The following is a 17312-nucleotide window of genomic DNA, read 5'->3' as shown; positions in this document are numbered from 1 at the left end:
AAAATTCTAAGGAGGAAATTCCTATCAGCCCAAATTAAAGGCAATTTCAGAAATGCAAGGAGATGAAAAGTTTACCTCTCATCTTCCCTTTCTTAGTAAGATACCAAAAAATGGTACACAGCAAAAGAAGGCACATGCTAAGATGGGAAAACATGGGATTCTGGAAATAATGGTGCCAACTTAAACGGTCTAGAAAAAAGGTGACAGTTGTGTGGCATAACTAAGTTGTAGGAGAAAAATTATAAAGTGGGTAAAATGACAAAGCATCTGGAAAGAACTAAGAATATAGAAGGAAAATTAGGCAAGCAGAAGAATGTAAGGTGAAGGTTAACTGGAGGAAAAACCAAAAGCTGTACCACAAAGAAAATCACGGTGGCTCACACCTGTAAAATATGGGCATTGAGCTTTACAGGGATTGATCGTAATATAACTATTTAGAAGGATGAGACAAAGGAAATGAGGAAGGTGTCAGTTAAATCATTATTTATCATAAAATGAAGGCAATTTGAACTCAATGTCTAAATTATCAATAGATAGCAATGGAAAGTAACTTCTCAATCTTTTAGTCTAGACTATTTAACCAAAGGTATGTGTTCCTTTAATAATTTTTCTTTAGTTTATTGAAAGAAATGTTTACAACATGACACCAACAGAAGGGATCAAAGTGTGTCGTGAAATTGCGAGTCTTCATTCCTTTTTCTTGGTTCTTTGTATTCAAAGATGCTGTTTAGTGTGTTCTGTTCTTCATCTTCTCTCTTGTTCGTTTTCCAGGTCTCTTCTACAGAAAAAGACATACCACATCTGGTCACATAGCAGCTTGCCTTCTGCCCCAGGGTGAGGACGAACAGAACTGAAGGGAGAGGGCAGGGTTGGGAGTGGGAGGGGAGGCTGAGCCTGCTCCTCACCCGGGCACCTGGGCTCACTTACATTTGACCCTTTCTTGCCAGGCCTCTTGAGGCCTCTGCCATGAGCTGTCTTGGCCCGGAAGCTAGATACATCATCATAGCTCTCCCGAGTGTTCCACTTTGAGCCTTTCTTCTTTCCACCAAAACCAAACTTCTGGTTTTTATACCGTCGTTTAGCACTGGGCCTGGAAAAGAATGGTCCTAGACATCACCACAGCACTGTAAAGCCTGATGAACCTGATGGCCCAGCAATGCTCTCAGTTTCCTTTCTATAAGCAAAGCCCCTTAGGCACGTCTGTAACCCAGAATCTCATCCTTGGCCCCACAATCCTATGCTACAGCCTCTCTAGACAAACTCATCTAGCTCACCTATTTACAGTTTTGACCACCAGGGCAGGAAAATAAAGCAAGAAGCAGGGAAGGCTCTACATATATTACATGACTTCCTGCTGTCTTTAGAAAGCTTTCTATTTTAACCAAATCTTATTAAATCACCCTCAGTTGTGTCTATTCCTCTCAAGGGTAAATACATGCAGTTAACATCCAAATGTAATATGTTACATTTGTAACATTCAAATGTAATGTAATGAATACATTCAAATGTAAACATTCAAATGTAATTATAGGCATTCAAATAACATTCAAATGGAATAACATTCAAATGTAAAACTGGTCATCCAATAGGAATCTTGAATTCAGCATCTCCAAATTCACATCATCTCCTGGAGTGGCTCTGCTTCCTGTACATATGCCCTCACTTGAGGCTGGCGCTGCTCCCACCAACCCAGACACACAGGCTAAACATATGGGAGTCAGCCTTGGTTCTTCTCTCACTCTTTATACCCAATTCAATTACTGAGTCCTGCTCATTTCACCTCTTAAATGTTTCTTCAATCCATCTTCTCTTCTCCCTCAGTTGCCACTTTCAGGTTATTATCATTGCTTATCTCGACTTTTGCAATAGTACCCTTGTCAATTTCCCAGCTTCCCTCAAGTCTGTCACTTATACAAAATCCACTGTGATCTTTTTAAAAACATGAATATAACCTGCTCATTACTGTTAGTACAACCTACAACCTAGTCTCTCCACTGCCTTCTGACAAAGCCCAAGCTCCTCAACAAGGCAAACCCACAGCCCAGGTCCCCCCAACCACATCGCACCCCTCCTTGCTTTGCACTGTATTCCCAGTGACACCAAGGGCTTACTGTTCCTCACAAAACCCTGAGGTTTCACATCTCGATGGCTTTGCTCGTGCAAGCTCTTACTTCTTCCCAAACCCAGCTTCTCTTCTATTCTCGTGGTTAATTCCTACTCATGCTTCAAGCAATGCTCAAGTCGAACGCTCCTCCAGAAATCCACCCCAGACCCTGTCAGGTATTTATAAAAGCTGACTCAGTACTAATCCCCAAATGCCTCTATCATAGCACTTACTATCTTACATGGAAATTATCATTTCCCCTAGGCCTGGTATCCAGGTATGCAAAAAAGCAGACTAGAAAAAACAATGAGAGCCCACATTCTCTCTTTCAGTCTTCATACTATGAGGCAGACACTATTTCCTCAACTTAGCAGATGAGGCAATTAGCATTTAGAAAGGCATGGTAACTCGTTCAAAACTGCCCTCCTACTGAGTGGTAGAGTCGGGATCTGAACCCTAGGTCTGAACTCTCAACCATCGCACTGTGTGATGGGGAATCAACTTTTACTCAGCATTCACTTAAAGGGTGCCACATACTTAAAAGTACCTTCTTAGGATGGGTGCAGTGGTTCACACCTATAATCCCAGCACTTTGGGAGGCTGAGGTGAGTGAATCACTTGAGGCCAGGAGTTCACAACCAGCCTGGCCAACATGGTGAAACCCTGTCTCTACTACAAATACAAAAATTAGCTGGGTGTGGTGGCGGGCACCTGTAGTTCCAGCTACTCAGGAGGCTGAGGCACAGAATTACTTGAGCCCAGGTGGCAGAGGCTGCAGTGAGCCAAGACTGTACCACTGCACTGTAGCCTGAGTGACAGAATGAGACTGTCCAAAAAAAAAAAGAAGTTTAAAAAGTGCCTTCTTTTACTCTTCAAAGACTGACATGGCTAAAAGGGCCCATCACACAGTGCTAGGGGTCCTGGCCCCAGGCAGCAGCTGCACTCTCTGGACTCTATGGCTGCGCCGGTGGAGGTGCTATGTCTGCCATCCTTGTGACCTGTGGCCCCATCGCACCTCACAGAACCAAAGAAACCATGCCAAAACCCTTCTCACCCCTTCCTCATCTGCTGGCCTTTGGCTCCTGCCTTCTTGCGCTGTGCCAGAGGTTTCTGATCTCCCTCAAGGAAATCCAGTTTATCAGAGAAGCCTGTAAGTGAAGAAGTAGTTTTGATCAGCACCATTGTATTTTAAGAATAAAAGTTTAAACCACCATATGAGGCTGTTATTTGCTACACTGATTTTAAGAGTCACATCCTGCTCTCCAACACCATTCCCAAAACTTTGATCCGAAAAGTCCACATCAACCAAGAAGGCTCCAAAGCACTAAGTGTTCAAATCAACTCTAAAGTACCTGCTACCCTCGTTCCCCTAGCAGAGAGATGTACCGACCTTTCTGATATTTCTTAATAGCATTCATCATATGTGCTTTCTCCTGCTGCCTCTTCTGAAGAACCTCCGTTTGCACCTGTGATATGAACACAAGGACCGTTACAGCCATTCCATACCATTACTCCAGTGTCTACATTGTCTTAATAGCAACACCATGATTAATACCGCTACCCTTTGACATTTACTATGTGCCAAAAACTGTGTTAGGGACTCTAAGTATATTCTCAGATGTAGGTATATTCTTCATAGATGAAGATATATCTGTCTCATAACAATCCAGTGAAGTTGAAATTTGTGTTATCCCCTAAACTGAAGCACAGGGAAGTTAACTTGCCCAAGTCGCACAGTGAAAAAGTGCACAGCTGAGATGACCCAGGCTGTTTGACTCCAAAGCCAGCACTCACCCTATTATACAATCCTGCCTACAAAACTGAAGTAAATCATGTTTAAGACTACATCGATTTTTCACATCACATTTGGACAGATTAATTATCTAACTCACTGTTACTAGGCATGAAAGTACCAAAAGGAAGAGAAAAAAACAATGTCCCCAGGTAAAGAAAAGAAAAAAGTTTGAAGGATAAAAGGAGACACTTTATAATACTCTAACAGAGGGTTTCTCAATCTTGATACTGCTACAGTGTGGAGAGAATAATTCTTTGCTGGGGTGTAGGGGCCTGTCCTACACTGTAGGATACTTAGCAGCACCCCTGCCCTCTACCTACTAGATGCCAGTAGTACCCTCCCTCCCAAATTTGACAACTAAAAATGTCTCCAGGCAGTCACAGAAAACTCTTGGGGAGCAAATTCACCCCCAGTTAACAACCTCTTCCCCAATGTTTCCCTAAACTAGGAACAGTGAACTAATAGGCCCAAGTGAGTTTGTCTTTGCTTTTGGTAACTTTGGTTATGTTAAATTAATTACTGGTGTCTTTGAGAGAATCTCAGCCATCCACCTCCAGATCAAAGAAATAATAAATCCGCAGCAGGCCTTTTGTAGAGGACAGGATCCCAGCCTATTCCTACTTTGCTGAGAATGTATCAGTGAAATGACTCCAAACGTGGACAAGAGTTCTGCAGCCCAGATCACAAGTGCTTATGTCCAAATGTTGACGAAGTCTTAACACCCACGCCAATCTTTCTCACATTCATTTCTTCCCACAATCCTAACTTTAAAATCTGTCATCTTCTTTCTTAGATGACCATGAAATAAAAAAAGGAAAACCAAGAAAAGTTTTAGGGTATGCCTGATCTGGTGTTACATTAGAACTCAGACATTCATAGTTCAAACACGCAGGCAATCTTTCAGATTGGATGACAATCATTATGATAATTTCTTCAGGAACGTGATTATCACATAGGTCAGTGAATCCCAAACCAGGATGCATTTCAGAATCACCTGGAAAGCTTTTGGGGAAGAGGGGAAAACAGGCACAGATTCCTGGGGATTCTGAAGTCTAGAATTCTGTTTTGAAAAATTTCCCCTGGTGATTTTGCTATAAGGTCAGGTTTGGAAACCACTCATCTGGACCCAGTGTACAGATGTGAAAACTAACGCCCAGAGAGGTGATTGGCTCACCTGCAGTCACCATACTACTCCTGGGGAACCACTCATGTCCAGGCAAGATTGTGCTCATGAATACCAGCACATACACTGAGAGACGGTAAATACATGATCAACACACAGTTCCGTTCAGTTCAGGGGACCAAGTCAGACCACGGCAATCTCATCTAACACACACTCCGCCTCTTCCTGTTCCCTGCACACTTTTCTTCTCACCTTCTTCCCGTATTTCCTAAGTGCTCGCAGTTGCTTAGCTTTTTCAGACCTCTCCATGGCAGCCTGTTTAGTCTGCAGCTTCTGTCGAATCTACAACACAAAATGCTGTCAGTTCATGTCATTTGAATCTGGAATGACCACTACTTAGGATTCGCTAGAGCAGGGAACAGATATTCCCTGTTCTTTAAACTGCGGAACTTATAAATCATCAATTCCAACCCCTGAGGACAATGGGGCCCACAGGCTGAGCACTTTACCAAAAGTGCCAGAGTGAAGCCAGAGATTGAAAGTCACCTTCCCGCTCCCAGTGTGCTGTCTGTTTCATTATACAAACTGCCTATTTGTAGCCCAGGAAAGAAGACAAACTTCTCCCCATTTCTACTGTCAGTAGACTGAGGCTGGAAACCAGTATGCGGCCTCAGTGTCCTTTTCTAGTATACCACATACACAATAAAAACCCAGGCAGATACCAGGTGCCTAGCCTTTTCAGTCAAACATACACATTTTAGTTAAAGGATGAGAAGTTGTCAGTGAGAATTTGTACAGAGTTCACAGTAAGAAGGTGAACTACTACCACGACAAAAGCTCCCTAAAATCCAGCTTGAGACCCCAGGGTACTATTTAAATATACTTATCCCTCAGTATCCATAGAGGATTAGTTCTAGGACCCACTACAGATATCAAAATCCACAGATGCTCAAGTCCTTTATATAAAAATGGTGCAGCATTTGCATATAACCTACACTCGCCTCCAGTATCCTTTAAAGTAAGGGGACCTCAACTCCCAGGCCACAGACCGCTACGAACCCACTATGAATCTGTGGCCTGTTAGGAACCAGGCCGCACAGCAGAAAGTGAGTGACAGGCAAGCAAGCATTACCACTTGAGCTCCACCTCCTGTCAGATTGGTGGTGGCGTTAAATTCTCATAGGAGTGCGAACTCTACTGTGAACTATGCATGGAACTATGCATGCAAAGGATCTAGGTTGCCTGCTCCTTATGAGAATCTAATGCCTGATGATCTGAGATGGAACGGTTTCATCCCAAAACTATCCCCTCCCCAAGTTCATGAAAAAATTGTCATCCACGAAACTAGTCTCTAGTGCCAGACCGCTTCTTTAAATAGTCTCTAGATTACTTATAATACCGAATACAATGCTATGCATCACCTCATTCTCATGGATTCAATGTAGTTCTCGGCACATGGAAAATTCAGTTTTCCTTTTGCAATATTTTCTAATTTTTTTCCCCAATATTTTTGATCCGAGGTTGGTTGAATCCACAGATGCTGAACCCATGGCTATGGAGGGCTGAATGTATGTTGGATTACATGCTGGCAATCCCCTCTTCCAAAGTTAAATGAGGTCCAAGTTCTACCCAACTCTAAATTGTACTATATCTGAACCATCTAAGAATCCCTCATTTTACAGAGGAGAAAACTGAGGCCCAGAGAAAAGTAATTGTCTACAAGTTCTAGCACTGACAGTGGCAAGGGCACAAGAATGCTGTCCTCTCTGCACACCATGTCATGACCATGCCAGCTAGGAAATGCACTGGGCCATCTTCACCTCGGGGACCACACTTCACACAGCACTGTTCCTCTCCTTAATTGCTGATTTTAGAAAAAATGTCATTTTGATATGCATCTAATTGGTGGTAACTGGCATGACTCTGAAGTAGCCAATCTATGGAAGAGGTAATAATTGTCCTCTAACAACTGGCTCCCCATTATTGGGCTCATAGCTATCTTTCTAAGCCAGCTGAATATGCTTAAGTACAAAGTTTTGACTTTCCAGAGGAAAACTTCTATTTCTTACCTTCTGCATCTGCAGATCAGATTTGGCCATTTCCGCAAAATAATCAGTGGGTCGCTTGGTAGGGACTTTGAGCTGATGGAGGCGGGGTAAGACTGCAAGCACTGCGGCCTGGGCTTGGCGATAGCTGAGAATCGTAGGACAAAATGTGTAATGAGGTGAAGGAGGAGGCCTTACGTTCCTTTTCACCGCCAATCATGAGTTATCCAAGCTCAGAAGGACTCTCAAAATCTGACCTCCATTAGCAAGAACAAACAAACAAAAACTGTCTCACTGATTTAGTATCTAAAAGAAATGTAGCCGTATACTAGTTTTTAAAAAGGGGAGGGGTGTTGCTAAAAATAGTTTAAGAGAATGACTACTCTAAAGATACCCATTAACACAAACCAATGTCGATTATGGATTCTTATGTAATTACTAAGGCAATTCCACACAAGAACATCCCATAAGCAATGTTTGTTTGTTTGTTTGTTTTCCTAATAACTGAAGCATGCACAAAAAGTTTTAACATGAATATTTCAAATTAGCCCATAAAGTGGATTTTGGATCGTGACCGTGGACCAAAGAGCTCTTCTCTCAAACAGGAAGAATCTCCTAGCTATTCTTAGTCAAAAGAAGCCGCTCTCCCTACTCCTAGGCTTATTCTGAGTGCAGACTTACTAATTTCCCCTCTTTCCCACTCTCCTGCACAAGGATCCTCAACTTCTCCAACATTTGAAAACAAACATACAAACTCATCTCTCGCTGGAAGTCGTCTTCTGGATCAACAGCTTTCTGGTCCTTGTTCTGAGGTGCTGGCGCCTCAGATCCACCGATCTCCGGTACCGGACCCAGTGTCACATCGAGCCTTTCAACCCATTCCAGATCCCGCTTGAATTCTGCCAAACATTGCTTCAGGCCATTCTAGGAAATCCAGACACTGAGCTCACAAGAAGGGAACTCTGAGTTTGTCTTTCCCAAGCACAGGCTGTTAGGCGAAGGGACAAAGTGCTAATCCCCAATACCCAGACAGGTAATTGACCCTCTTAGCGAGGCGCAGGGTGCATCTTTCCTGGGACAAGAATAGGTCTCCCAAGCCCAACAGCGCCTGAAGCGCATCCCATGTCCGAGTACCCCCGACCCTGTGCCCGCGCTCACCACGTCGTTCACGGCCTTCTTCGGCCCCTCTAGCACGACATTGAGGCCTGGCTTCAGAAGCCCTCGGGAAAACGCATCCTGCAACTGCAGGACACAATCACGGTCACTCCCAGGGGTGTAAGGCCCCCTCTCCCACGCCCAGCCCCACGAGCTCGGCTGACACCTACCTCTCTGTCTGTGACAAGGGATTCATCGGATTCCGACTCCGAATCCGAGAGCGGGGGAGTGTCCATCTCGCCGCACGCACGTCCCACACCTACAGGAAGAAGAGGGGTATCCCGAGACCCAAGCGGCTAGCAGAGGGCGGCCCTGGCCGCTGCTGCCTGCCTTCAGCCCCCTACTCCCACGCCGTGGCTCCACGTGCCACCGAATCGCTCCAGCGCCAGCTACTCACAGCTACTGCTCAACTTTTGATTGGGACTTCCGCTTCCGGCGGCAAACCATACTTCCGGTTTGTCGTTGCTATAGGAACCGCTACGGCGTTTGAAAGTGCCCGGGTTACTTAGGATCCCTACAGGTAGCGCCTCTGGATACATGCGTGGTCTGCTGACCCAGAGAGAAACGAAAGGTGGGAGGGGGTACCTGGGGGTCGCCAGAAGGAGCTGGTAGCAGTGAGGGTACAAAGGAAAAGGCAGAAAAAGGAGCCGCGGGGGTGGGGTGGCGCGGAGGAGGACCCCGGGGGAGGGGAAAGGGGAGGGACAAGGGGAGGGGAAAGGGGAGAGACAAGGGGAGGAGCAAAGGGCGGGGAGGGCGTGTCCTGGATGCCGGGCGGGGCGTGTCCGGGCCGGGGGCGGGGTCGGAGCGGGGCGGTGCTCTCCACTCTGAAGTGCTGCCTTGGTCTTCAGCAGAACTCTTTGGCGGGAGATCATGTCAGCCGTGGTAGCTCAGACGCTGCATGTTTTTGGTCTTCGATCCCACGTGGCCAACAATATCTTCTACTTCGATGAACAGATCATTATATTTCCTTCAGGAAATCACTGTGTGAAGTACAATGTGGATCAGAAATGGCAAAAATTCATTCCAGGTAAAACTTTTTCCATCCTGACATATACAGGAATGGTATGTGCCACATATAACCCCATAATCCCAGCATGATGATTGGAAAGAAAGATTTTGGCCAATTTGAATATATATGCAGTATTATAAATGTAGAGGAAATAAATGGCGACTTGTATTATGAAATTAATCAGTCACGCATATGTAGTTAAAATCACATATAAAATGTTAATTTAAAAGTACTTTTTTCACTGTAATTTCATGAAAATATGTTAAGAATCCCTCTTTTGGTGTCTTCAATATCACTGCCTTTGTCATCACCAGAGCCACTTTTTGAGTTGTCTAACAGTTTTCCTGAGCACAACACCTTCATTATATCACCGTTTGAATCCAAGTATGATGAAGACACTGTAAACTTTATCCCAAGTCGCAAATAACCATTTGTATAGCATTACAGCCCTTATTTTTGTTCACAGTGGTCCTGTTAATGATATTCATTATTTCAACAACCGAATCCATTTTCCCATTCTTTGTTGCATTGACACCTTTTATTGTGACATATACATACAAAAGAATGTACCCTACATTTATGTCATATTTAAAGAATTACAATAGAATGTAGATCTGTGAACCCAGCCACCCAGCATAGGAAACAGAATATTACCACTTCTAGTGCTTCTCCCTGTATTCTGTGTCTTGCTGCATCAGTTCAATGTCATGCTTTTGAGATTCACACATCTCGATACATATAGCCAAGTTCATTTTATTGCTATGTAGTGTTCCATCATATGAATATAATGTCTCAAATATATGTATTCACTCTAGTATTGAGGGACATTTGGGAAATAACAATCATTTGCTATTACAAACTATACTACTATAAACATTCTTGCATGCATATACATTTGTCTATTTGTGCAGATTCTCTAGGGCACACAGCCAGGACTAAAATTACTGAGCAATATGATAGTACCAATTTACACTCCCACTAGAAGTGCATAAGAGTTCTCATTCCTCAGCAACCCTGCCAACCCTTGGTATTGTCCAACTTCGTAATTTTTTGCTAACCCAATGGTTGAGAAAAGGAATTGTGGTTTTCGTTTGCATTTTGCTATCATTAATGATGATGAGTATCTGTTTATGGGCTATTCCTATTTAGTCGTATGTTAAATGCCTTGTTCAAGTCTTTTACTTGTTTTTTACAGTTTGTTGTGCAGGATATTTTTGGGCAATTTTATTGATTTACATGCACAATTTATATATTCTGTATATCAATAATTTGTCAGATATATATATATGTCTTGCACATAATTTCTTTCAGTTTGGGACATTTTTCTCCCATCTTACAAGTATCTTTTGATGGACAAAAATTATTAGTTTTAATAAAGTCAAATTTATCAACCACATAATATTCTGTTGGAATAAGCTGTATTAAATACAGTTGACTTTAATTTATTGATGTTTATTTCCAGCATATTTGCTAAATTATTATTAATTCTAATGATTTGTCTATAGATTATGCAGAGACTTCTACATAGACTATCATGTTATCTACAAATAACGATGACTTTCTTCCTTTTTCTTGTGTTACCTGTGCTGGTAAGCACCTCCAGACAGTGTTGATTAGGGGCAATAAAAATTGACATCTGGCCGGGTGCGGTGGCTCATGCCTGTAATTCCAGCACTTTGGGAGGCCAAGGTGGGCAGATCACGAGGTCAAGAGATCAAGACCATCCTCACCAACATAGTGAAACCCCGTCTCTACTAAAAATACAAAAATCAGCTGGGCGTGGTGGCACGTGCCTGTAGTCCCAGCTACTCGGGAGGCTGAAGCAGGAGAATTTCTTGAACCTAGGAGGCAGAGGTTGTGGTGAGCCAAGATCGCGCCACTGCACTCCAGCCTGGGAAACCAAGCAAGACCCTGTCTCAAAAACAAAAATAAAAAAGATCATATGGCTTTCCAATATAAATTAAATTATGGTTTTATACAGACAACATTAATTTATATTTGCTCTCATACTTACCAAACTTTTTCCCACCGTTACTCTTTACAAATCAGATATTCCAGCTGGGATCATTTTCCTTCTGCATTTACTGATAATGTATTAATAAATTCTCCCAGTTTTTGTCTGAAAATGACTTTATTTTATCCTCATTTCTGAAAGATAGTTTCAACAGGTGTGAAATTTTTATCAGCATATTATAGATCATATTCCATTGTGTTTTTTTGGCTTCTGTTTTGTTGCTGTGGTTAAGAAATTAGCTATCAGCATCGTCTTTCTGTAGATGATCTTTTTTTCTGGATGTTTAATATCTTCTCTGTCTATGGTGTGTGTGTGTATGTATCTATACACATACACCATATACATATATACGTATAAAATACACACCATATAAACACACACCATATACTATATGTACATGTATATATACATAGTGTATATATATATGTATATATACATATATAGTATGTATATATACTATGTATATATACATATATAGTATGTATATATACTATGTATATATACATATATAGTATGTATATATACTATGTATATATACTATGTATATATACTATGTATATATACTATGTATATATACTATGTATATATATACATACATATAGATACACACACACACATCAGTATAGTTTTTATTTTCATTTTTTATCCTCCTAGGGATTCTTTGAGATTCCTGGATCTAAGGACAGGTATCTTTTTTGTTCTGTTATCTCCTTCTGGAACTCCAAACCATCTCAACTCCATCCTTCACAGTTTTTTATTTTATTTTATTTTATTTATTTATTTTTTAAGAAACCAGGTCTCACTCTGTTGCCCAGGCTGGAGTGCACTGGCACAATCATAGCTCACAGCAGTCTTAAACTCCTGGGCTCAAGCCATCCTCCCCACCTTAACCTCCTGAATAGCTGGGAATACAGGCATGCACCACCTTGACCAGCTAATTGTTTTTATGGAGATGGGGTCTGGCTATGTTGCCAAGGCTGGTCTTGAACTCCTGAACTCAACTCGTCCTCCCACCTCAGCCTTCCAAGTAGCTGGGATTACAGGTGCAAGCCACCACACCTGACGTTCATGTTTTTGGGGTTTTTTTTTTTTTTTGAACTCTTATTTGGATTTTTTATATCTTTCTCTGTGTTGCATTGCAGATAATTACTTTAGATGTATCTCGTAGTTCATTGCTTCTCTTTTCTGCTGCATCTAACTTAATGTTTAATGTATCCATTGAGATTTTAATTTCAGTTATTGTGCTCATATTCTTACACTTCTTACTGTATCACTTCTCTTCTGCTCCTAACTCCATCTTATATCACCAGGGGCCTTGTACACATGTGGGTGGATCCTTGCAGCCCATATGTTCAAATTCTACCCATATATTCTATAAGCAACCACCCTGTGCCCATCCTTCAGGCCCAGGTTGAGTAGAGACAGCCTGGGAAGAAACCCCCAATGTTGGTCTTGTCAGCAGGCTCAAGACTATCTGAGCAGGGAACTCCAGAGTCCTGTGTACCTGCAACATGATCTAGAAGAGGCAGGACAAACTCCAGGCAGCCACTGTATCCCACTTAATGGTAAGGGGTACAGCCAGAGAAAGACTCCGGGGTGCTCTAAAATTTGAGGCCCAAGGGAGGATCTCCACTGACCAAGTCTAAGGGTATTACCGGTGAAGGGAAAAATACAAAGGTCATGACATTGGGAGACCTGGCTTTGATCTGGCTCCCCATTTTATAAGCTCACAGAGCCTCAGTCTCCTCATCTGTAAGATGCAGATGATGCTCAGCTTGTTCAGCTCAGAGTCATGACGAGGCTCAACATATTCATTTGTTCATTCAACAAAAATGTAGTAAGTACCCCCTGTGTTCCAGGCACAAAATAGACACACACACATACACATAAAATGCTGTCCTCACAGTGCTTCCATTCTAGGAGGGGAGAGTGACAAACAAAATAAAAAGAAGTACAGTCTACATGCTAGATAGTGATAGATGCTAATAAGAACAAACGAAGTATGGAAAGTGAAGCCGTTGGGGGAGTAAGAAGTTGTAGATAGGGAGGCTGGGGAGGGCTCACTGAGCAGTGATTTTTGAGTGAAGACTCAAGGAAAGGAAGGAGCTGGCTGTGCTGATGTGGGAGGGCAGGGGGAGTAGCCGAGAGACTAGCAAAGGCTCAGAGTTAGGAGGGTGCTTATTGTGTTGGAGGAATAGCTGGGAGGCCAGTGTGGCTGGAGTGGTAAGAACCGGGGGGGTGAGGAGCAAGAGGGGAGGCAAAGAAAGAATGGGGAGCAGCACCACAGAGGGGCTTGCAGTTCATGAGCTCTTACTCAGAGTCAAATGAGAAGCCATAAAGGGGTGCGTTCTGAGCAGCAACATGATCTATGTTTCCTCAGGTTCATTCTGGCTGCTGTACAGAGGACAGGTTTAAGGAGGAGAAAGAAAGGAAGCAGGGAGAACAGCTAAGGGATGATTGCTGTAATTCAGGTGAGAGATAATGGCACTTGGAGCAGGTAGAGGCAGGCGACAGGGTGGTGTGAAGAGATCAATAATGGATATGCTTTGACAGATTTCTTCATAGACACCATGTGGGGTGGAAGCAGGAAGAAGCAAGGTTTTGGGCCTGAGCATGGAAAGCATGGAGTTGCTGTTGATTGTGATAGAAAGGGCTAAAGAAGGAGCAGGTTGGTTTTGGACCTGTTAAGATTGATGTGCCTGCTAGATATTTTCATGGAGATGCTCAGTAAGCAGGTTGATTTCAGGTCTGGATTTAAGGGAGGGAAGTCCAGGCTAGGAAAGGAATTTGAGGGTCATCAGCCTAGAGGTGAAATGTAAAGCCCTTAGAGTAGATGAGACTTCCCTAGGGCAGTGGTCCCCAACCTTTCTGGCATCGGGGTAGGTTTCATGAAAAAGTTTTTCCATGGACAGGATGGAGAGGGTATGGGGGATGGTTTCAGGATGAAACTGTTCTGCCCCAGATCATCAGGCATTAGTTAAGATTCTCACAGAGAGCACACAATCTAGATCCCTCGCATGCACAGTTCACAACAGGGTTTGTGCTGCTATGAGAATCTAATGCCGCCACTGATCTGAGCTCAGGTGGTAATGCTTGCTCACCTCCTGCTGTGTAGCCCAGCACCGTGGGTTGGGGGCCCCTGCCCTAGGGCATGAATATATTTACAAAAGAGAAGCAGCTGAAAGAGTGAGCTCTGAGCACTCCTGCATTTAGTGCTGGGGAAATGGGGAAGAACCAGCAAAAGAGGCTTTGGAGGAGTGGCCAAAAAGATCACAGGATATCTACGTGAGAGGTGAAGGATTCCCTATTTAATAAATGGTGCTGGGAAAACTGGCTAGCCATATGTAGAAAGCTGAAACCGGATCCCTTCCTTAAACCTTATACAAAAATTAATTCAAGATGGATTAAAGACTTAAATGTTAGACCTGAAACCATAAAAACCCTAGAAGAAAACCTAGGCAATACCATTCAGGATATAGGCATGGGCAAGGACTTCATGTCTAAAACACCAAAAGCAATGGCGACAAAAGCCAAAATTGACAAATGGGATCTAATTAAACTAAAGAGCTTCTGCACAGCAAAAGAAACTACCATCAGAGTGAACAGGCAACCTACAGAATGGGAGAAAATTTTTGCAATCTACTCATCTGACAAAGGGCTAATATCCAGAATCTACAAAGAACTCAAACAAATTTACAAGAAAAAAACAACCCCATCAAAAAGTGGGCAAAGGATATGAACAGACACTTCTCAAAAGAAGACATTTATGCAGCCAACCGACACATGAAAAAATGCTCATCATCACTGGCCATCAGAGAAATGCAAATCAAAACCACAATGAGATACCATCTCACACCAGTTAGAATGGCGATCATTAAAAAGTCAGGAAACAACAGGTACTGGAGAGGATGTGGAGAAATAAGAACACTTTTACACTGTTGGTGGGACTGTAAACTAGTTCAACCATTGTGGAAGACAGTGTGGTGATTCCTCAGGGATCTAGAACTAGAAATACCATTTGACCCAGCCATGCCATTACAGGGTATATACCCAAAGGATTATAAATCATGCTGCTATAAAGACACATGCACATGTATGTTTATTGTGGCACTATTCACAATAGCAAAGACTTGGAACCAACCCAAATGTCCATCAACGATAGACTGGATTAAGAAAATGTGGCACATATACACCATGGAATACTATGCAGCCATAAAAAAGGATGAGTTCATGCCCTTTATAGGGATACGGATGAAGCTGGAAACCATCATTCTGAGCAAACTATCGCAAGGACAAAAAACCAAACACCGCATGTTCTCACTCATAGGTGAGAATTGAACAATGCGAACACTTGGACACAGGAAAGGGAACATCACACACCGGGGCCTGTTGTGGGGTGCGGGGAGGGGGAGGGATAACATTAGGAGATATACCTAATGTAAATGACGAGTTAATGGGTGCAGCACACCAACATGGCACATGTATTCATATGTAACAAACCTGTACATAGTGCACATGTACCCTAGAACTTAAAGTATAATAATAATAAAAAAAAGGATATCTATGTGAGAGGCGAAAATGTTTTAAGGAGGAGAGGCGAGGCATCAGCTGGGTCGAAACAATGCAAAAGCATTTTACAAACTCTAAAACCAGTCAACATATATCAAGAACATACTAAGTTCCAGACACTGGTGATTGAATGAATGAATGAATGAGCAAGAATGGCCTCTGCCCTCCAGGAGCTCTCAGTATTGTAGTGGAGGCAGGTTGTGTAATTCAAATGAGTAGGACTGTGCAAATGAGCTGGACAGATGCTATACCAGGTAGGAACCTGGCACAAAAGCACAATAGGAGGGAGTGAGCAGTGTTCCTTTGCCTCCTCTAGGCTATTACATACTCCTAGTTTTAACTTTCCCTTATGCTTTTTACCTCAAATCTGTATTGTCAGCCTCAACCCCTCCCGCCAGCTTTAGAACCATGTCCACCTGCTGGACCTCCGTACCCAACTGTTCCACAGTGTGTACCTCATACACAATATATCTGAGATTGAGTTTATCTTTTCCTTTCTTCTCCCTCTCTTTGGGAAATGCAATCAGGGTCACATTATGGTTTTCGAGGGCTCCAGGTACTTTTGATTTCATGGCCCCCTCCTTCATTAAAAAATGTTTAAAAATATATTTATAGGCCAGGCGTGGTTGCTCATGCCTGTAATCCCAACACTCTGGGAGGCCGAGGTAGGCGGATCACCTGAAGTTGGGAGTTCGAGACCAGCCTGACCAACATGGAGAAACCCTGTCTCTACTAAAAATACAAAATTAGCCGGGCATGGTGGCACATGCCTGTAATCCCTGCTACTCGGGAGGCTGAGGCAGGAGAATCACTTGAACCTGGGAGGTGGTGGAGGTTGTGGTGAGCCGAGATTGAGCCATTGCACTCCAGCCTGGGTGACAAGAGTGAAACTCTATCTCAAAAAATATATTATATATATATATATGTATAATATATATACATACACATATTATTTTAAAATATATGCAGTAATATACTTTATGACTGTATTGGTATAAAGAGGAATATAATCTAGGCTGGATTCACTATTATATATTCATGTTTTTTCTGATTTTCAAATAAATACTTAAACATTTTCCTAGGTCCTCAAAAGTATTGTGGGTCCTGGGCACTGTGTCTAGTGGATAAGTGGATGGTGGATACAGGCCCAGGGCAGGGAGCGTGAGTGAGGCAAGGGAGGATGAGCTAGAGAGTGATGTGACGGGTCCCCATGTGTTGGGCCCTCATGCTGCTGCTTCACAACACGCCAAGGAGAGATGCAGCAAGTTGCTCAGCAGGCGTGCATGCCCAGCCCATGGGAATTCTCTGGAAGGGATGCAGAGAGTAGCTGTGGCTCAGAGAAGATCCCAGGTTCTAGGTCACTGAGAGCCTTGCACAAAAGTTTGGACTTCACCTGGGAGGCTGCTGAAAAATTTTAGGAAGGGTGAGTGCAAGGGAGGCTGAGGAATCCAGTAGTTGGCATCCCAACCTCTGGAGTAGAGGAGGAGTGATGAGCTAG

At 43.0% G+C, this 17312-nt stretch overlaps 2 protein-coding genes across 16 annotated transcripts in view; one reads left to right on the top strand and one right to left on the bottom strand.

The window, feature by feature from the left end:
• Positions 1 to 589: 589 nt before the first annotated feature.
• On the bottom strand, positions 590 to 8533 carry EBNA1BP2 (EBNA1 binding protein 2). Its single transcript, XM_034962946.4, has 9 exons — positions 8393 to 8533; positions 8226 to 8309; positions 7819 to 7991; positions 7092 to 7215; positions 5275 to 5364; positions 3495 to 3570; positions 3159 to 3252; positions 928 to 1090; positions 590 to 778 (listed from the first exon to the last, which is right to left on the bottom strand). The coding sequence occupies exons 1-9, from the start codon at positions 8456 to 8458 to the stop codon at positions 728 to 730; spliced, it is 921 nt and encodes a 306-aa protein (XP_034818837.1). The 5' UTR covers positions 8459 to 8533; the 3' UTR covers positions 590 to 727.
• A 134-nt stretch (positions 8534 to 8667) lies between these two features.
• The window catches only part of CFAP57 (cilia and flagella associated protein 57), an 84764-nt gene continuing 76119 nt past the window's right edge, over positions 8668 to 17312 (top strand). For 2 of the 15 annotated variants that reach the window (XM_055094359.2, XM_055094335.2), the window contains exons 1-2: positions 8670 to 8742; positions 9074 to 9249. In XM_055094359.2, the coding sequence (XP_054950334.2) occupies positions 9093 to 9249 (157 nt within the window). In that variant the 5' untranslated portion in view covers positions 8670 to 8742; positions 9074 to 9092. Of the gene's footprint in view, positions 8794 to 9070; positions 9250 to 17312 lie in introns of all 15 variants that reach the window. The other 13 variants (XM_055094361.2, XM_034962892.3, XM_055094350.2 and 10 more) reach the window with 10 other exon arrangements.

Source organism: Pan paniscus, chromosome 1, assembly GCF_029289425.2.
Source record: "Pan paniscus chromosome 1, NHGRI_mPanPan1-v2.0_pri, whole genome shotgun sequence".
In the NCBI taxonomy this organism is placed as follows: domain Eukaryota; kingdom Metazoa; phylum Chordata; class Mammalia; order Primates; family Hominidae; genus Pan; species Pan paniscus.
Note: the sequence above shows the minus strand (reverse complement) of the source record. Positions and strands in the feature narration are given on the sequence as shown.